This window comes from Notechis scutatus, chromosome 10 (assembly GCF_049901735.1).
Source record: "Notechis scutatus isolate UNSWTSFEM ecotype Mainland chromosome 10, rNotScu1.2, whole genome shotgun sequence".
Lineage (NCBI taxonomy): Eukaryota > Metazoa > Chordata > Lepidosauria > Squamata > Elapidae > Notechis > Notechis scutatus.
The window spans coordinates 10966144-10988182 of record NC_142018.1 but is presented as its reverse complement, the minus strand read 5'-3'; the positions used below and the strand labels follow the sequence as shown (position 1 = coordinate 10988182).

The 22039-nt window shown below is 41.6% G+C and overlaps 1 protein-coding gene across 2 annotated transcripts in view; it reads left to right on the top strand.

Annotated features, from left to right (window-relative positions):
• The window catches only part of CHM (CHM Rab escort protein), a 71169-nt gene that overhangs the window by 5779 nt on the left and 43351 nt on the right, over positions 1-22039 (top strand). For both annotated transcript variants that reach the window (XM_026674675.2, XM_087972086.1), the window contains exons 2-5: positions 2632-2698; positions 14946-15018; positions 16042-16166; positions 19406-19802. In XM_026674675.2, coding sequence (XP_026530460.1) covers positions 2632-2698; positions 14946-15018; positions 16042-16166; positions 19406-19802 — 662 coding nt within the window. The remainder of the gene's footprint in view (positions 1-2631; positions 2699-14945; positions 15019-16041; positions 16167-19405; positions 19803-22039) is intronic.

Sequence of the window (22039 nt, the reverse complement as noted above, 5' to 3'; positions counted from 1 at the left end):
CTGGGGCGGCAGCCATGACACGGAGTAGAATCTGGGGCATTGCATATAAGGAATCTTTGCAAAGGAAAATTTGTAGCACAAGGTAGTCCCATTTTGACCATGTGCCCACAAGATGCCGTAGAACAGGGCTCTCCAACCTTGGCAACTTTAAGACTTGTGGACTTCAACTCAGGAACTCTGGGAGTTGAAGTCCACAAATCTTAAAGCGGCCAAGGTTGTTGACTCCTGCTGTAGAACAAGGCGCACTTAGTGGAGGGGAAATTTCAGCACCTTGGATAGTTCCACGTATGCAACTTCCTGCAGCTATTCAGGCTTGCTTGGAAGTAAAACTTTCCTATAACATCTCCCTGTGCCCAATTGATTTCTTTTGGCATTTTCTGCAGAGATCTTTATTTTTGCAATGAATATAACACACAACAGCCAAAGATACTTATAAACCACTTTCAGGCTTTTGTGATAAGCTGATTATAGTAGGCGAGAATATAGCCAGTTGATTAGCCACAATGTCTGGGACTCCATAAACATTAAACAATGAGTAGTTTTTCCCTGTGGAACTTTGCTGCAATGCAGGGATGAACAATATTTTTTTAAAAAAAGTAAGCATTTTTAGAGTTTGGAGGGTGTTTCATTGGCATTCTCACAAGAAGATGTACCCAACTGCAAAGAAGACACTTATTAGAAATAATAATAAACAGTTAGGTTCTTTTTCCTCCCTTTATAGTCTGCAAGGGTGTTTTCTAGCACCCTCCCAATTTTTCTTGGTCGTTTTTGGGAGGTGGGTTAAGTAGGCAATCAAACATGCAAGTTATTAGCTACAACCATGCATGAACATCCATTTTGTTTTCAAAAGAAGGAGATAGGATCTACCAGTATTTTCGCAAATTTCAATAATGCTAGGTTGATGCTTCTCTTTATAGCAGATTCGGTCTTCATTCAAGTTGAATGAAGGGGACTTGGTGCCCGTGTTTGCACGTCAATCTTACTCATGGGTTGTTTACTTGTGGCTATCTTTGGCTGAGTTTGCACAACATCTTAAACCAATGGTTCTCAATCTTTTCTTCACCACAGATCCCCTTTACATACCTTTTGTGGCCATGACCCCCAAGACTTAACTCAAGATTTAAGTCATAACATTTTTTCTAGCCTTCATAGATCACCTGTGATGACATTGGTGGCCCCCCAGGGGTCCTTGGATCACCGATTGAACTGGATAACTGGTTCCTTTCCCTTACTATTTAGGTCCTGTCACTCTCTCTTCTCCCTGTCTCTTTCTCCCAGGAATTTATTTGTACTAAGGTGGATAATCTTTGAAATTCTAGTTACAAGCCGCATTCTACAACTTGATGTCTCACTGCCTCTGATCAATGTATTTTCTTTTCTTTTTCCTTTTTTTTTACTGTAAAGCACTTTCCTTTTATTGCCTCCAGCAGGATTCCACATATTGCCTTTTATTGCTTCAGGTGATATTCTAGATATTGAATTCTAATGTATGAATCATTTGAAGTAGTATCCTCTCCCAGGTAAAAGGATTAAGGACCGCTTACTGCCATTTAGTTAATCTGAATCCCAGTTTGTTAAAACAAAGCTAGCAAGGTTTTGGGCCTTTTTTTGTATTTATTTGCTATTGATTGATTTTTTTTTTTTACTTTGGCATATATATTTTGCCCTTCAAAACGTACAACACTAACATAGCCTAAACTCATCGTCTACAGCAGTGTTTCTCAACCTTGGCTATTTTAATACAGGTTGACTCCAACTCCCAGAATTCCACAGACAGCTCGGCAACGCTGGCTGTGGAATTCTGGGACTTGGAGTCCACACATCTTAAAATGTGCTAACGTTGAGTAACACAGATCTAAATCAAAGCTCACAATAGTGGTACTGGGTGAATGAGAAAGGACAGAAATCAATAACCAAATTGCCATTCGCTTATCTACATTTTGAATTATTAAAAACGAATGTCCAGACATGAGAAACTCAAATCAGGAATACTAGGAGCCTGATGAGAGAGAATCCCTACATGACCGAGAAAAATCAAGGAAATAAGAGCCGCACAGATTCTTTTTGGAAAGGAATCTCTCCTAGAAAGTACCAATAACGGAGAGTATGTGTAGCTCAGGGTTGAAATGAGAGGTCCTTGGTGCTCTCTGAGCTTGGTTATTTTCTTGCAGACACTTCATCACCCAAACTAGGTAACACTAGTGCACTGATAATGTTACCTAGTTGGGTAATAAAACATCTGCAAGAAAACAAGCAAGCTCAGGGAGCACCAAGGATCCCATAGCTGTCATCCTCCCCTCCTATTCCTCCGCATCCTCCCTCTCCTCCTCCTCCCCTCAAACCTCCCTCACTTCCTGCACTGATGATGTTACCTAGTTGGGTCATGAAACATCTGCAAGAAAACAAACAGGCTCGGAGAGCACCAAGGGCCCCTCATAGAAAGTAATGGAAGAGAGAATAGACAATAAATAAGCTGGAGATACCGTAGAACTATCTCCGTTAGTGTCAGAGAAGAATAAAATAAGAATGGGTCATTGGGGGGGGGGGGGGAACTGTCTTATCTTCAAAATGCATGGATCTTAAACTATTTTGACCATAACTTATTTAATGAAAGCCTTGTCTCTTTTATAGGCTTACCCGAGTCTATCATTGCGGCAGCATGTGCCAGGAGTGGCCAGCGAGTTCTTCATGTGGATTCGTAAGTCTTCCATCAATGTACATTTTGTGGCTGTAGGTCAGCATTTCCCAACCTTGGGAGCTTTGTGATGCGTGGACTTTTAACTCCCAGAAGTTGAAGTTGAATTTAAACTTCTTAAAGTTGTCACGTTTGGGAAACCCTGCTATAGGTCCTAACGACCGTTGACACGAAAGGCTGGCTTAATGGAGGAAGTCCTGACTTGAGTTAAGAAAGAAAGAAAGAAAGAAAGAAAGAAAGAAAGAAAGAAAGAAGAAAGAAGAAAGAAGAAAGAAGAAAGAAGAAAGAAAAAAGAAAAGAAAGAAAGAAAGAGGGAGGAAGGGAGAAAGGAAAGAAAGAAATTAAAGAGGAAAGGAGGGGGGAAAGGAAGGAAAAGGAAGAAGAAAAAAGAAAGAAAAAGAAAGAAAGAGGAGAAAGAAAGAGGAGAAAGAAAGAGGAGAAAGAAACAAAAGAGGGAGGGAGGGAGGGAAAAGGAAAGAAAGAAAGAAAGGGAGGGAGGGAGAAAGGAAAGAAAAAGTGAAAGAAAGAAATGAAAGGGAAGGAGGGGGAAAAGGAAGGAAAAGGAAGAAAAAGAAAGAAAGAGGAGAAAGAAACAAAAGAGGGAGGGAGGGGAAAAAGGAAAGAAAGAGGGAGAAAGGAAAGAAAGAAACTAAAGAAAGAGGGAAGGAGGGGGGAAAAGGAAGGAAAAGAAAGAAGAAAAAAGGAAGGAAGGAAGAAAGGAAGGAAGAAGCAAACATTTGAAGCCAAGAACAAACCACAACTTTGGGCTTCATCTTATTGGGTGGGAACAAGCTAGAATTAATCTTTGGTGTGGTAACTTAAATGATCCATACATTAGAAAGATTTTTTTGTGGTTTGTTGCATCTTTTCTGCTGGCATGAAAAGCAGGGAGGAGCAACAGAAGGGTGACTGCTTGCTACCTTCTTATTCACAGTAAATCATCATTTAGGCATGCTTTCACAAATGCAGTAGTTTCCAAGGATCGTTGAACCAACCTAAATTTTGTTTTAGGCAAATGTAATACATGCTAGACGTCCTAACAAACCCTTGTTGCATATTCATTATCTGCTTGTGGTCCTGGGGTCACAGAAAGTCAGCATGGTTTAGTGGTGAAGCGGTTGGATTAGGAGCAGGGAAACCCTAGTTCTAGTCCCTGCCTCCATCACAGAAGCTTTCTAGGTGGCCAGTAACACTCTATCATCAGCTAGCACTGATGATGTTACCTAGTTTGGTAATGAAACATCTGCAAGGTGGCCAGTAACACTCTATCATCAGCTAGCACTGATGATGTTACCTAGTTTGGTAATGAAACATCTGCAAGAAAACAACCAAGCTCAGAGAATACCAATGATCCCACAGTTTAAGGCTGAGCTACAGATATTCTCGTCTCATCTCTCATCCCAACCTATCTGATAGGATTATTTCTAGGGAGGCGTATGGACAGTGTCTATGGAATCCTGAATGAAAAGTGTGATGACCCAAAGGGGCGTGGCACAGGGGCAACACAGTCAGATGATCACTAGGAGTTCCTTTATCAGCTCCAACTTTGCCCCCAATGCCCAGGTTACCTTCTGGCTGGAGAAAAACTCTCCCAGGAACAGCCTTTGGCTGCAGAGAATTAAGTCCAAAACGTGGTCAACAAAAACTGTAACTTTTAAGTCCAATCAAGGCAAACTGAGGTAATTAGTCCTGCAGGACAAGAGCAAGAATTCCAGACCTGAAGGCATGGCAAAACTCACACGGTTAGGAAGATGCCAGGAACACAGATAAGCAACAACAACACAGGATAAATCATGTTTGCTCCCAGCAACTGCCACAGTCAGCATTCAGTTTCTTATAAACTGTCTTCCCAGGTGTAGCTAATGAAGGGAATCAGGGCCCTTTCCTCTCAACCCACGTTGCTCTCTTCTCCATCCTCCCCTGCATGCCCTAGGATGAAGAGGGGGTGGGCCTGGGTCTTCTTTTGAACGTCCTCTCCCTTGTTCTACCTCTCCCCTCCTCTACCCAGCTGGACTTTGCCCTTCCCCAGTTTCCTCCACAGCCAATGGAGCCACACTCCCACTCCCTGTCAGCTGTTTGGCTTCCTTCTCAGATTCAGACTCCAACGGGCATGACAGAAAAGGGGATAAAAATCTATCAAATAAATGTAAATTATTTTATCACATGAAACAGCAAACGGGATATTGTATAGCTGTGCTCAGGGTTGATGCTAAGGCAATGCCAACTGTATTAATACTGGGAACAGGCTGATCAAACAAACGTATGCAAACCATGATGGTTAGTATATCCAAAATAAGAAATGCCACGATGATTTCATGCAGTGTGTGAATCCAGCCTATATGTGCTTTTAAATTACGATGCTGGTCTCACCCACTAACTTCCACCCGGTCTCTAAGCTTTTCATGTAAAACCCATATAAATTCCTTTGATTCTTCAACAAAGGTGTAGCTTTCTTGCTTCATTCAATCTTCTAGAGGTTGAGATGTCTGGAGGATGTGACTGGAAACTATTCCACATCTCTCCTTATTTAACCAGGTTGGATTTTGATAGGGTCTAGTAGCGAGAAAGGAAATAGCAATTGGATGCTAGCGCTTTTCATTATTTGCAAAGCTAGTAATTTGTTCATTTGACAGCTCTGTACATTTGTTTCTAACCCGAGGGGGAAAAAGTGTAATTCCTAACACTTTTTTTCCTCAGAGTTGGGAAGAAAAAGTGTTAAGCTTTAAATTGTGCTAAGCAATATCCTAAGAGTTTACTCTTCTATATTAATAGGTTTAGGTACAGTATTTATATAAAGGTTACTCACTCCCTTATTCCCCTGTTATAACAGTTATACACTTTGCGCAAACCTGAATTGGAAAAAGGTTCTTGCTTTCATTTAACTCAAAGCCTGCAGTTGTTCCTTCTGCAAAGCAACTCCAACACTTTGAAATAATTGTCTCCCCCACCCACCCTTCTCCAGAAATACAATTCCAAGAGAAGGTGATGCAACTAAAATGTAGTTAAAGGAAAGGTAGAAACTGCTACCGCATTTACCTCTCAAAATGTAAACTCATCAATTTTGCACGGGTTTCTTAAGTGAGCAGCATATGAGATGGAAAATTTGAATATTGCCCCCCAATCCCTTACAAACCCGCTCTTTATTGGTGCTTGGTAAGCTTTAATTCTCTACAGGTAGTCCTCAAGTTACGACAACAATTGAGCCCAAAATTTCTGTTGCCCAGTGAGACATTTGTTAAGTGAGTTTTGCCACATCCTGCGACCTTTTTTGCCACATTTGCTAAGCAAATCATTGCTGTTGTTAAGTCAGTAATACCGTTGTTAAGTGAACCTGGTGTCAGGATTCCGGCAGTTACTCCAATTAAATCATGAGCCTCAAGCCACACTCCCAAAACCAAAAAATGATTTATTTGAAGGTAACATTCTACGTCTGGCAGTTACCTGGACGTAGCCAACTCTGAGATACGTAATTCACTGTCACCCCTGATCCTGCTTCCCCCCCCACTCCTCTGGGTGCATCATCCAATGAAACACGTCCATAGCCCAAGAGTCATCAATCATGCTCTCCAATTAGATTTTTTCTTGGCAGAAGCTTCAGCCATCTAATCAGTCTTTGAAGAAAATATGAATGGAATGTACTTTCGATTCCACACTGCTGCCTGCTCTTTGAAACTCCCCCCACCTTCTTTCTGTTGTCAACTATAAAACGTGTATACAAAATGTTTTATGAGTTGACACCTGGCTTCCACATTGTGATCTTGCTTATTAGAAGGTTGCAAAAGCGGGACGCTGCAACCGTCATAAATATGAGTCAATTACCAAGCATCTGACTTTTGATCACGTGAGCATGGGGGATGCTATAGCGGTCGTAAAGTGTAAAAAATGGTCACAAGTCGCTTTTTTCAATACCATTGTTACTTTGAGCGGTCACGAAATGAACTGTTGTAAGTCAAGGGCTACCTTTACTTACTTTCTTTAATTTTTTATTGTTTTTTTGTATACAACAGATCCATTCCATTTCAATAGTGCATCAATTAGGTACATATTTCAATTATTTAACCCTTATAAATGATGTTCTTCTCAAGTCTAACAATACGACAATAATCACATTCTCATGTAAATAATAGTATCAAATATATCTATTACATTAATTTCTCTAATTGTTCTCTATATATATTGTTCTCTAATTGTTCCCCTATACCACTTTATAGTGCTTTTACAGCCCTCTCTAAGTGGTTTACAGAGTCAGCCTCTTGCCCCCAAACAATCTGGGTCCTCATTTCACCCACCTCAGAAGGATGGAAGGCTGAGTCAACCTTGAGCCGGTCAGGATCGAACTGCTGGCAGCGAGCAGAATTGTCCTGCAACACTGCATTCTAACCACTGGGAGGGAAGGAAGGAAGGGCAATAGCAATAGTGCTTAAGACTGATATACCACTTCATAGTGCCTTACATCCCTTTCTAAGTGGTTTACAGAATCAGCCTGTTGCCCCCAACAATCTGGGTCCTCATTTTACCCACCTCGGAAGGATGGAAGGCTGAGTAAACCTTGAGCCTGTTGGGATTTGAACTGCCAAATTGTAGGCAGCTGGCTGTAGCCAAAGTAGCTTGCACTACTGGATTCTAACCACTGCGCCACCGAGGCTCTTTATACATTAAATCCCTTTTAATTTGTTCTATGTTCTATCCATTGATAAAACAGATCCCATACCATTTAATACTTTCTGATGGGAATTGGATGGAAGATGTATGTGGGATGGTTGGAAGAAACTTGAGAGTCAAAGGAAACTTTTGATCCACTTTTTGGTGCCAACCCTGCTTGGATTCATTACCCTGAGAGAATCCTTATCATTTTTAATCTCTCGCCACTGTTTTGTGTTTATCATAATATACCACTTAGGTGATGATGGTGGATGATCTGAAGTGAACCATTATAAACCACTGAGCAGCACCTCTGTTGATTTATAAACACCATCCCCAGCATCTCCTCCTCTAAGACCGCTAATCATATTCAAAATAGTCACTTCCATTGCAGCCCGGTCATAAATTCCTATAATCGTGTTTTAAAACCAAAGTTAGCTTCTGCCAAATTGTAATTGAAGGAGGCTTTCTTTAGCTATCTGTCTCAATAAAACGTTAAAAAAATCCCGACCATTGGTTCTTTTTCAGAGAGCTACATTTACTGTAGGTATTAATGAGCTGTTGACATGTGGGATTTCAAGGATGGATGCTAAGTGATTTAGAAAAGTAATTTGCAATTCAGAATACTGCCGGCTTGGCATTGAGTTTAAACTTGAAGTTGCAAAAGTTTGAATGGAAATTTAGTTTAGGGGAAGCAATTTGTGTATGCATGAAGATTTTCCTCCCCGGTCACCTCTCTTTCGTCTTTGCAAATCTTATTTTGGGGGACGCTGTTCTTGTTTGTCTGTCAATTGGGTTGCTTTGATGGCCGGGGAAAAAAAAGGAAACAGGAGAGCAATTTATTTCCTTAACTTCCCCAACTTCTATCTAGCAATAAAAGTTAGTTTATTCTTCAACAGCTTGTTGTCAGTAAGGCATCATTTTTCAATTGATTTTCGATTAATTAACCAAAGCTCAGACATTTCAGAGACCTTGGGAGAGCTATAATGGAAGTATTATTGGTTTAAGAGCAAAACTTAACTTGGTCATTTTGGAAGGAGAAACTTTTGATAGATAGGTTTTCATCTATCTTGTTCCTTATTGAAGTAAGACATTGCAATTAATGATTGGAATTAGAGTTCTCATATTGTACGAAGCCACGAGTGTTTAATCATTGTTTACTAAATAAATGTGGATGGATTTGCCTGACATGGCTTGTTGAAAGAAGAAAGCTATTATCTTTTAGGTCTGGGAATGATCTCTGCCTCCAACCAATGAATTTGAATTGGGATCCAAATGATCAATAAAGCCATGCCATTACAATATCCTATAAGGACATTGAAATTTTCTTTCTTCTTTCTTTCTTTCTTTCTTTCTTTCTTTCTTTCTTTCTTTCTTTCTTTCTTTCTTTCTTTCTTTCTTTCTTTCTTTCTTTCTTTCTTTCTTTCTTTCTTTCTTTCTTTCTTTCTTTCTTTCTTTCTTCCTTCCTTCCCTTCCTTCCTTCCTTCCCTTCCTTCCTTCCTTCCCTTCCTTCCCTTCCTTCCCTTTCCTTCCTTCCTTCCTTCCCCTTCCTTTTAAAAAACCCAATTTCTTATCCCTTTCTCATGTGATCACACTGGGACACATTCTGGAGGAATGTGCTATATCAGGAATCAGAACTCTAGCTCAGGGATGTCAAACTCGATTTCATTGAGGGCCGCATCAGGATTGTGTTTAACCTTGGGGGCTGGGGAGGGGGCGTGGCCATTTCATGTCGGGGGTGCTCGTAATGGCCACTGCCAGCAAAAATGGGTCCCGAGCACCGTTTTCGGCTGCCACAGCCTCCTGCAATCCTCTGCCAGCGAAAACGGAGCTTGGGAGAGCTCCGTTTTCTCTGGCAGAGGCACCACGGGCTGGTCCTTTGCTGTTTCTAGGGTGGCCCCATGGACCAGATCTAAGCCTCCCGTGGGCCGTATTTAGCCCTCGGGTCTTGAGTTTGACACCCCTGCTCTAGCTGGAAGGGAACACGTCCCCTTTACTTGATATGTCTCCATACTCCACATTCTGCCTGCATATGAAAACGTGTGAACTGCCCCTACTACCTTTGATAATGGTAGCCTGGGTGTAGACCACAGGGGTGTCAAACTCGATTGTGTCACATGACATATTGTGACATTTTTATGGTCTTTGAGGAGTCGGGGTGAGCATAGGCTGCATGTGATACATCCGGCCTGTGGGCTGTCAGTTTGACAGGCCTGGTAGACAGTTGCTGTATGGTTAGAAGTGAACTTTTTCTTTTAAGATAAAATGCTAACTCTTGTCAAGGCAGCTTTGTGGGCCAGCAGTTTTTTGGGGATGGGTGGTTTTTTTTTTTATTCTATTACTTCATATAATAACTCAAGGCAGCAAACATGCAATACTTCCTCCTCCTCCTATTTTCTCCACAACAGCCACCCTAGGGAACTGAGTGGTGCTTATAGAAATAGGCTGGCCCAAAGTCACCCAGCTGGCTTTCGTGGCTAAGGCAGAACTAAAACTCACCGTCTCCTAATTTCTACGCCAGCACCTTAAGCATCACCACACTGGTACTTATAACAAACAGACTTCAGGGTCCCAAATCCAAGCAGTTACCTAACTGTGTTCCGTTCTTCCTTTGTTTGACCAAGGCTTCCTGAGACCGTAACAATCACATGCTGTTCCCCCGAAAATTTGTTATTTATTTCAACAACTGTGAATTATATGCATTCACAGCCCGTAATGAGTCCCAAACAGTTTATGAATAGTCCAACAGAAGTCTGCCACAGTCTTTCGGGATAATGCTGATAAGCACCCACCTTATCTCCCTTGAAAGGCTGCCAACAACTAAATTGCCAATTAGCTGTACAAGGCCAAACGGAGCCCAAAGTCAACATGGAGCTTCTGATTTTAAACCAACCAGAACGAACAAAGTTGCTTCCTGCAAAGGCTCATGTCCCTTTGCTCCTCCTTTATGTCTTATGTGAGGGGCCAATCATCTCCAAGCCTTACTCCCGAGTCGCCCCTTTTGTCTTAACTGTTCTTGCCTTCTGGCAGCTCTGCGCAAGCGCGCCCTGGGAACAGGCTCCCCCGTTCCTCTGCCTCACTGATGTCAGATTCTGGAGGCTCCAGTGTCCACACATAACTTTCAGATGGCCCTGGCCCCTTTTCTGTGTTGGATGCAGATCCCTCGACTGAGCCCTCCTCAGACTCCAGGACTGGCCCATGTTCCTCCCCACTATCCGACTCTGCTGCCAGCTCCACCGGCCACCAGCGGACCACAACATCCTTTATTGGAAGCTGGAAACATTGAGCAACACATTTGGCTGTGTCCAGTTTTAGGCAGTCTGTCCTTAATGGATCCAGTGACAGTGCGATAATGACGCACTTGTACTTTTCAAATTAAACACCGATCTAATTGGCCAGACTTGCCCACGGGGCTGCCCTAGATATGGTGAAGGACTGGCCCACAGAACTCAGGAGGACCCTTTTTGCTGGCAGAGGGTTGCATGAGGCCATTGCAGCCAAAAATGGAGTTCGGGAGCCTGTTTTCTCTGGTAGAGCACTTGGGCCGCCACAGGCACCCCCGACATGAGTGACATCGAGCTGGCCACGCCCACCCCGCCCCCCTGAGACCAAATACAACCCTGTTGTGGCCCTCAGTGGAATTGCATGTGACACCACTGGGTTAGAGGGTTGCGGACGAGCAAAACTAACATCGCAATAACAGCTTCATCAAGTGTTCTGATCCAAATCCTTTTCCAATAAAACAAACAATAACCAAAGGAAACAGAAACCTTTTAATGAGTCTTACGAATCCCCAGTTAAAAGGCTGCTGCAAACTAATTAACTTTGATAAGCACAAAGCCTCACCAAAACTGTGCGAGGCTGCCAAGAATCAGAGATAAGAAATATTTCACAACACAAGAGTCCTCAAATACCAACTTCTGATAGTCAGGGGTGGGATTCTACCAGTTCGCACCTATTCGCTAGAACCGGTTGTTAACATTCTAAGCAGTTCGGAGAACCGGTTGTTAGAAGAAATTACTGGCCTAATCCTGTAAGGAAGGCAGGAAGGAAACATTCTGGTGTTGCTTATAGAAACTGCCTCTCCGTTAACCCTTATTACATTCTTGGCAGGACTAGACTTCCTGTCTCTGGAACTTCTCTGGAGTTTTTTTCCCCCTCCTTTGCTGGTACTTTGCTTGTGTGGAGTGACCATTCAAAGTTACAGTGGCATTGAAAAAAGTGACTTATGACCATTTTTCACACTTACGACTGTTGCAGCATCCCCACAGTCATGAGAGGCCAGGCGAGGTGATGCGTGCCTCGATGTGAGTGATATTGAGTTGGCCCCACCCAGCCAATAACATGACCACCAAGCTATGTCCACCCAGTCACATGACCACCAAGGCACGCCCACCAACTAAGCCAAGCCCACAGAACCGGTCGTTAAAAAATTTGAATCCCACCCCTGCAGATACTGTAATGTCCACGAGGCTGAGTTTCAAAACGTCTTTGCTTGCTGCAAAGACCGTTCGCTTCACAGCTGGCTTTTATCTCCTTGAAGGAGGGGCCATTACCTTGCAGCCTTACTTCCGAGTCGCCCATGCTGCTGCAGCTGCTCTTTCCTGCGAGCAATCCTGCATGCATGAGCACTTGGCACAGGCTCCTTGGGAACCTCATCGCTGCTGCCAGCCCCCACAATCTCTGAAGGCAGCGGTCCACTCCCTAATGGTCCTGGCCCCTCATCTGAGTCCTCGCTCTCCTCAGCCGTCCGCACCTGCTGCCGGCTAACCACAACATCAAGACGGTTGGTTGGAACTCCTTAAGATTTGATGCAGATTACTTTGTACATCCTTGCTTTTAAACAGGGACGCAGGAGAAAGTTTGCTAGCTAAGGGAGAACTCACTCGGATGACAGCCGGACCTCCTCCTCTTCCCCTTCCTTCTCCCTCCAGAAAGAGATCAAATAGAGGAAGATGCACGCAAGCAGGTCTCTGGAGAAATCACCAGGCATCAGCAGCTTCTTCCCAGACAGTGCCTTTGATTCATTTTTCCTCCCCAGGGCGACGCCTGTATCGAAAGAGGCGGCTTTCCTAACTGGCATTTGCGGCAAAAACTAGGCTTCCCCCCCCTGCAAATTCTGCTCGTGCATTTGTACCGATGACACTTTTCTAAAATCCTGACATTTATGAAGGTCTCCTTTAGCTCGGCGACCAGAGGCTTAGTGGAGATCTATTGCTGAACTTGTGATTAGCCTGACCCATCGAAGCCTTGATGAGCTTTGGAATGGGTCAGGATGATAACCAGTAGCTGACAGACCAATACGTATAGTCTACGATCTTGAGCAAACAAGAATTGGAATATCCCAAGAAGAAAAGGAGAGTACTGTAAGATTTGGGGTTTATTTTATGGATGGTTAGAAAGTAGAGTAAGAAATTAAAGGTTACTGTCATAACAATATACTGTAATAGATTATTTGGAATAAGATATAACATGAATATAATCCAGTAAGAGTTGGGATTTCCTCTCAAGGTTAGCTGGGAACTGAAATAAAAAAAACCTCTAATGATATTGTAATAATGATACAATATGATATATAATGTTGATTAGATTACAACATGAATGTGAACTCAATAAGAAAAGTATACAAATATTATTATGTGCAAAATATATATGTACCCAGCTGGCATACTGAATAATTGGAGGAAGATTTTATTTGTTGTTTTTGGTATAAAAAATGGAAAAAAAACTTAAAAAAATAAGAATTGGAATATCCCATTTTGGAATATTTGACGGCCCCACATTAAAAGACAGTTCTTACAGTTTAGGGAGTTCTATTGTTTTGTTTTGTATTTATTGGATTACCCAAATAAGGTTTTCAAATAGATGGATCTCTCTCTCTCTCTCTCTCTCTCTCTCTCTCTCTCTCTCTCTCTCTCTCTCTCTCTCTGTGTGTGTGTGTGTGTGTGTGTGTGTGTGTATGTATTGCAGATGATGACCCTAAGTGAGACACTTGTTCATTGTATGACCTTTCCTGCCACACTTGTTAAGCGAATCGCTGCAATTGTTAAGTTACTAACAGAGTTATTAGTGAATCTGGCATCCCCAGAAGGTTGTAAAAGAGGGTTAATATGACCCCAGGACACTGCAACCGTCGTAAATATGAACCAGTTGCCAAGCAGCTGAATTTTGATCATGTGATCATGAGGATGCTGCAACAGTCATAAGTGTGAAAAACAGTCATAAATCACTTTTTTCAATGCTGTTGTAACTTCGAAAGGTCACTCAATGAACTGTTGTAAGTCAACGACTACCTGTATAACTTCAGTTAGAGATGTAAATTATTATTTATTAAATTATTATAGAGTAGAATAGAGTAGAGTAGAATAGAGTAGAATAGAATAGAATAGAATAGAATAGAATAGAATAGAATAGAATAGAATAGAATAGAATTCTTTATTGGCCAAGTGTGATTGGACACACAAGGAATTTGTCTTGTTGCAAATGCTCTCAGTGTACATAAAAAGCAAAGATAACACTTGTCTAGAGTCAAGAATCATAAGGTACAACAATTAATAATAGTCCTAGGATACAATAAGCAATCAAATCATACCAGGAAACAGTCAATATAAATCGTAAGGATACAAGCAACAAAGTTACAGTCCTACAGCACAAGTGGGAGGGGATGGGTGATAAGGAGTGATGAGAAGATTAATAGTAATAGTAGTGCAGACTTTGTAAATAGTTGGACAATGTTGAGAGGATTATTTGTTTAGCAGAGTGATGGCGTTTGGGAAAAAACTGTCCTTGTGTCTAGTTATTCTGGTGTGCAGTGCTCTGTAGACTTGTTTTGAGGGAAGGAGTTGAAACAGTTTGTGTCCAGGATGTGAGGGTCTGTAGATATTTTCACAGCCCTCTTTTTGACTCATGCAGTATACAGGTCCTTGATTGAAGGCAGGTTGGTAGCAATTGTTTTTTCTGCAGTCCTAATTACTCTTTGAAGTCTCTGCCTGTCATGTTGGGTTATTATTCACTAGAGTGATGGAGTGGCCTTAAGGTTGTGACTTCGATCCAAGGTAGGGGCAGTTATTTTTCTCTCTGGGCACCGTGAGAATATATCTGCTGGAAAAAAAACTCTGCATTGGCGACAGGAAGGGCATCCGGCCAGTAAACCCTCAGCTCCATTCAGTTGCCCAGACTCCAGCCCGCAAGGGATTATGGGGTCATTAAAAGATATGATGATTTATTCTTCTCCACCCTGAGTCACCTTTTAGAGGAGGTGGGTGGCATAAACATTTAATAAATAGTAGAGGGTAAATGTAAGGCTCAATTATACTTCTGCTCCTGATCAAAACTTTGTTGGTGAATACACTGCATGCCTACAAGAAATTATATTCTACTTTTAAATGGCAACCATGATGACCAAATGAAAAAGGGAAGAGGGATTTTTGCTTGTTGGAATTGATTTGTATACTTATTATTCTCTTTTTCCATAGAGGCATGTGAAAGTCTCTTTTCTGGGACATCTTTCTCCATAACTGTAGATAATAGCAAAGTCCTTGCGATGAGGAAATGGATGACTTTTTCTTCTCTTCTCCCTCTTCTTTCCTTCTCCCCTCTGCTGCCACAGGAGAAATTACTATGGAGGAAATTGGGCAAGTTTTAGCTTCTCAGGATTATTGTCCTGGATAAAAGAAAACCAAGTAAGGAGTAGCTTTATTGTCTTATCTCAAATTCTATTGTTTTGGTTGAAGCGTTCATTTTAATTTAAATATAAGTTTTCTGTGCCTGTTTTCCCTTTTTAGGACCCAGAGTTGAGAATTCTCACATAGGTGGGGTGATAAGGAGACATGTTCTGTTCCCACCTCCTAATTTTAAATTATTTTAATATTTCTGCTTAGATCAAATTCCACCAAGAAGGGGATCAGTCGATTCACCCAATAAAAACAACATATAAGGATAGATTTGGCAACCTATGGCCATTAGGCATTAGGATTAGGTCACTATGGTCTTTCTGCCTTTTTTTCAGAAGCCTTCCAGGATCACATTGCAAATCAGTGAACAAGTGTTGTGCTACTTTCCTTAGCTTTTTAAAAATTTTTTGCAAAATAGGGTTTACGAACATCTATGTGTCCCAGGATAATGTTGCTGGATCGAATCTGGGTTGGTCACCAGAGTGCTAGAAAGAAGTTAACTGAGGATAGGATCCAGCACCACTCCAAATATTCAGAAGACTAAATCTCAGGTCCCGTGACGGACTCAGATTGGATCCTGCAGGGGGAAAAAATTCTTAAGCCCTACTGTTATCTGGGATTTTTTAAACTCCAAAAATGAAGAAAATGACTGAAAATTCCAATAATACTATTGTGTCCACATAGCCTTTAACTGTTTTTTTTAATCGTTCTTTAAAAAAAAAAATTAAGTCTTCATCCATATAATAATTGTCTTCCTATGTTGTAGGAACCATAAGCCAGTCAGAATTATCTGTAGGTGTATTTGCTGTCTGCATTCTGTTATGCTGTACTTTGCAGAAGTTAAAAAGGTTCAACTTGCTTTCAACTTGATAAGCCTCTAACAGGTTGATCTTATATACAACAGGGCCAAGAATTTTTTTCCTGCCATTTTAAAAGTTTAAATGAAACAAAAATATATATTATGGTACTAGATTTTTTTCCCCCTCACTTTTCTGATATAAACTTTATTTTCTTTGTTCCTGTTATTACAAGGAACAGGCCGATCCATGTGAGGAAAGTACAGCTTGGCAAGAACTAATTCTTGAAAATGAGGAAGTAATTCCCCTTAACAAGGAAGATCAAACCATCCAAAATGTAGAATATTTCTGCCATGTTAGGTGAGTACAAAGATGGTATGCATGTAATTTTACAGATGTGTTTGCATATTTTACTGAGTCCTAAGTTTTTAAACAATGAATTATTCCATTAGCCATAATTTAGTGGAGGATCCCAGATTGATATAATGCAGGGTACAACTTCAGTCATGGTGGTTAATTGGAAGAGGATAGTGCAAAAAGTAAAATTCTTAATTTTTCTAGAGAAGATGTTTGGAGCTGCTTGACACTTTAAAACATTAAGAAAGTCTAAGTGACTTCAGGAATCTAATCCATTCTCCTCTATACTAAACTTGAAAACTTGCAATGAAAAAAGATTTGTTTACTTACTGAAATCATCCCAGCCCTAATCAATGCAACCATTTCTCCCTCGTTATAAGATGTTATGAGTGTGGCTTGAGTGTGGCTTGTGGAAATAGACAGATATATTTTGAGCAATGGGAAATAGCTATGCTTTCATACATTATAAAAGCCTGATTTTTCCTTGATTTGAGTGGCAATCAGGAAAAACAAAATTGTCCTTAAACACAGAGAACAGTAGCCATATTATCAATGAACATTTTATCTATTTGTAACCCACACAAGTCTGTAGCGATCACCAAAGCTTACTTATTTATAGTTTATTCAGTGTGAACCCTGCTTTTTGTTTTTTGTTTTGTATAAACAATTTATAGCGAGTGTAATAAATATTTCCTTTTGTCTATCTCATTTTGCCTACAAATTGGTTTCATCAGGCGACCGGAATGATGAAGAATGATAGATATAATTATATGGTTTATGAAGTATTATGAATAAAAAAGAACGCCTGTTGCTTTCTGCACAGTGTATAACATTAATTAACTTCTATCATTTTCTGTCTCTTTTTTTCTCTGTATTTAAACAGCTCCAAAAATTTTCAAATCTTTCATATAAGGGAGTGAATTGCTCCTAATCCTTGACTATTTTGGGGGTGGTAATTGTTGTTTACATCTTTCCTTGTTCTAGAACCAGGGGTGTCAAACTCAAGGCCAGTGGATCTGGCCTGCGGGGTGCTTAGATCTGGCCGATGGGGCTGCCCTGGAAACAAATCTGCAGTGCCTCTGCCAGCAAAAACGGAGCTCGGGGACCTCCGTTCTCACTGGCAGATGGTGTTGTGGTTCGCCAGCAGCAGGTGCAGATGGCTGAGGTCTCGGAGAGCGAGGACTCAGATGAGGGGCCTGCGTGTGAGGCAGGGATGGGGCCAGGACTATCAGAGAGTGGAGTGCTGCCTTCGGAGCTTCTGGAGGCTGGCAGCAGTGATGAAGAGGTCCCTGAGGAGCCTGTGCCCAGTGCACGTGCGCACATGGCTGCTCAAAGGAAAGAGCAACAGCAGCAGCACGGGCGACTCGGGAGTAAGGCTGCAAGGTAATGGCCCCTCCCTTAAGAGATAAAAGCCAGCTGAGAAAGCGCAGTTCTTTGCAGGAAGCAAAGACGTTTTTGCACTCGAGCCTTGTGGACATTCAGATTATCTTGGTTGCTGTTTGGAAACGCTTTGTGTTTGAAGTATTTCTTGGCAACTTTATCTAGTGTTTTTGGCAGCCTCGCACAACCTTGGCAAGGCTCGTTCTTATCAGAGACAATTAGTTTGAAACAGCCTTTTAACAGTGAAGGAACGGAATTCATAAAGAATCATTAAAAGGTTTTGCTGTTACCTCCGTTTGGTGTTTGTTTCCTTGGAACAAGGTTTGGGTCAGGACAGATAGCTGCAGGAGTCCGTTGCAGCTGAAAATTGAGCCTCGATGAGTGATGTCGAGCTGGCCATGCCCCCTCCCCCAGCCACGCCCCCACGCCCTCCGAGGTCAAACACAACCCTGATGCAGCCCTCAATTAAATCGAGTTTGACGCCCCTGTTCTAGACTGTTCTTGTAGCTCTGGATTGGTTATTGCATCTGCACCAGCTCTTTGCTTTTGAATTTTTATTTGTTTTAAATTGAGCCCATTTAAAAAAAGGGAAAGCTGTTTCAAACCAAACCAAAAACCCAAATCCCTGAATCCACTGTAATTTATGCTCGAGGAACAGTTGATTTCGACACCGTTCTGTCGGTTTACGTGCTTCAGGTCCTTCCCCCCCCTCCCCACTTGCTTCTCAACTTGCCTGAACTCCTATGAAGTTGCCATTAAACATTTATTTTGAAAGAATAAAACAGCTGGGGAGCCGCGGTAATAGAATGTACAAAGCTGAACCTACGGCCGCCAAATAAAGTGCATCCATCAAAGGAAGAGAATACCATCTCTGCAACAAGTAGGATAGGGAAAAAGAATTTTTTTTCCTAAAAAAAAAAAAAAAGGAAAACGACTGAAAAATAAATAGCGAACACCTGTGCTGCATAAATTAACCAGCTGGTTGGCAGTTTTTCTTTTGACCTATCGGAAGGCTGACTGTGGCAAAGCATTAATAAGGCACATTGGCTTTGAGAGATTCCTTTGTTGGGACCATTAATTAATGAACGACACTAGATAATGTTCAGAATTTACACCACAATTGGGGCTGCAGATGTATCCCCTTTTTGTGAGATAGCATGACTGAAAAGGAGCGAGGGTGGGTGGGAGATTCCAACCCCCCTCCAATCGCCACCAGACCTGGACAAAGATTTAAATGTAAACACTTTTTTTTCCTGCTTCAATTTTTTATTGCCGCATCTATTCTGTTTGAAAATTATGTCCTTGGGCGAAAAAAATATCTGGGATGGTGATAATAAATTTCAGATTCGTATTCCAGATTTAAGGGAGCGAGTTGCTTTTTAGAATAGGATAGGATGGGATGGGATGGGATGGGGTAGAAAATATTCCACTCCATTCCTTTCCATATTTTCTGTTCTGTTCTGTTCTATTCTTTCTTCATTTCATTATTCTATTCTATTCTATTCTATTCTATTCTATTCTATTCTATTCTATTCTATTCTATTCTATTCTATTCTTTCTCTATTCCTGTCCTATTCTGTACTCTACTCTACTCTACTCTACTCTACTCTACTCTACTCTACTTTGTTCTATTAATTCTCTATTCCTGTTCTGTTCTACTCTACTCTACTCTACTCTACTCTAATTTTGGAAAAAAACATCTTTGGGACCTGGATGATTGAGAATCTCCATAGACATCATAGTTCTTGTTGTATTGACTAAATTGGGGAAGCCTCGACTTGCATCAGACCGCTGCAAATCAGGGTTGTTGGGGAACTGATTTTTCTTTCTCTCTTTGGAAAAAAACAAAACCAACAACCCAGCCAGGACTCAGCTGAAGAAGTTGAAGAAGCTGGTGCACTGCCAAGACCATCTGCCTCAGTCACTTCTGCCTGTAGTAAGGATTCAGAGGAAACCTCTGCGGTCACTGAGGTTGAGAATGGAGGCTTGTCTTCAGACGGTGGGGCCAAAAGCGAAGAGAACTGCCCACAAAGTGATCCAGGAAGTGATCTGCAAGGTACCAGTGACCAAGAGGACCCAGGAGGGACTTCTCTGGAAGGGACAACATCCTCTGACAGCGTTGCACCCGATTCAACAGCATCGGAAACGGGAGACGATAAATCTGAGCCAGTCCCTGAAGCTGCAGCTGAACCAAGGAAAATCACCTATTCCCAAATTGTAAAAGAAGGCAGGAGGTTTAATATTGATTTAATTTCTAAGGTAAGGGACTTAACTATATTTTTCTGGTTTTTTTTAAACAAGTCACTTCTGCATGGAAAACCATTAAAGGCTAAGAATGTATTAGCAATATTAGGATCCCACTATCAGGGAGCATAGAAAAGAACATTTGGCAATTTAAAAAAAAAAAGGGGTTCACTTACTCACACAGAGGTTTTCAGAGAAGGAAAAGCTAAACATTGTATTTTGATCGTGGCTTCCAGGAAACAAAAAATAGTTTCCAAACAGCAGCTTCTCTATCCCACACATGCCATATCATAGAGCCTAAGGATGCTTCAAATCCATGGGACTTTCCAAAATTAATTGGGGGGGGGGGGTATTATAAAATCACATCCCACTCAAGAAAGAGGTAACCATTCCTTACTGAGCATAGAAACTGTGCTCATAAATAGTACAATTCCATGCAACCCTAAAGTTTATTTGAATGAATGAATGAATGAATGAATGAATGAATAAAATAAATTCTTTATTGGCCAAGTGTGATTAGATACACAAGGAATTTGTCTTGGTGCATATGCTCTCGGTGTACATAAAAAGAAAAGATACATTCGTCAAGAGTCAAGAATCAGGTACAACACTTAACGATAGTCATAGGGTACAAATAAGCAATCAAATCATACTAGGAAACAGTCAATATAGATTGTAAGAATACAAGCAACAAAGTTACAGTCATACAGTCACAAGTGGGAGGAGATAGGTGATAGGAACGATGAGAAGATTAATAGTAGTAATGCAGACTTAGTAAATAGTTGGGCAGTGTTGAGGGAATTATTTGTTTAGCAGAGTGATGGCATTTGCATCGTTTTGAGGGAAGGAGTTGAAACAGTTTATGTCCAGGATGTGAGGGCTCATTTTTATTTATTAGACTTGTGGGCCTCCCATTACGCCTAGAGGCAACTCTGGGTGGCTTACAAACATTAAAAGCCACTAGAACATCACACAATAAATAATAGCAATTTAGCACCATCAATCATCCACATCTACCTATCCCACATCCTTGGGACGGACTCTATAAGTGGGTAAAAAATGCCAAATCCAGTCTGAACATCCGGCTGACTGTGTGACAAACAAAAAAATGTACAATTTAAAAGATGGGGAGGAAGGGAGCAAGACGCAGAAGGGGAGAGGTGGGGTCTTCTCTTAATCCAATGCCCACTTCCAGAGCGATACACCCTCATTGGGGTCCCAAGTCAACTGGTAGAGCCAGGTCTTCAGGTCCTAAGTGAATCTCACAATAGGGCTTACTTCCTAGAATTACTGGTTTCATTAACGGAATAACAGTTGGCAGGGAACTTGGAGGTCGTCTAGTCCAGGGGTCTCCAACCTTAGCTACTTTAAGACTTATGTCAGGGCTCCAGCAGTTACCCCCATTTAAATCATGAGTCTCGAGCCAAACTTCCAAAACTTAAAGAAGATTTATTAGGAGTAAACATGCCGGCACTGCCTGGGTGTAGCCGACTCTGAGACACATCATTCATTGTCACCCTTGACCCTGGTTTTCCCCCCACCCCCTGGGTGTATTGTAATTCATATTCTCCAATGGGACACATCCATAGCCAAGAGTCATCAATCATGTTCTCCACTTAGAATTTTGCACGGCAGAAACTTCGGTCACCTAGAAACTATCTTTGAAAACATTTATGGAATGCAGTTTCAGTTTGCAAGTGGCTTCACTGATTCCCCCCTCCCTTTCTGTCGGCAACTCTAAAAAGACCATAGAAATATTTTATGAGTTGACAACTTGTGGACTTCAACTCCCAGAGTTTCTGAGAGTTGAATTCTGGGAGTTGAAGTCCACAAGTCTTAAAGTTGACCAAGGTTGGAGACCTGAATCTAGTCCATCTCCCTCCTCAGGAAGGAAACCCTATACCAGGGGCCCCCAATCTTTTGGGCACCAGGGACTGGTTCTATGGAGAGAGGATTTTCTGCAGATCCGTGTGTGTGTGTGTGTGTGTGTGTGTGTGTGTGAGAGAGAGAGAGAGAGAGAGAGAGAGAGAGAGAGAGAGATTTCATGTGCTGCCTGCATACCGTGAATGGGGTGAATGGGGCTTCACTTGTTTGCACAGACTGAGAGTTGGGGACTCCTGCCCTATACCATTTCAGACAAACAGGTTTCTGAATCGCAGACAAATAGTAGTCCTTTAACTGGATGGGAATGGAATCTAGCCTTGATTTAACCTCCCATCAAACCAAACTGTTTGCCCAGAGCTCTCCATGGT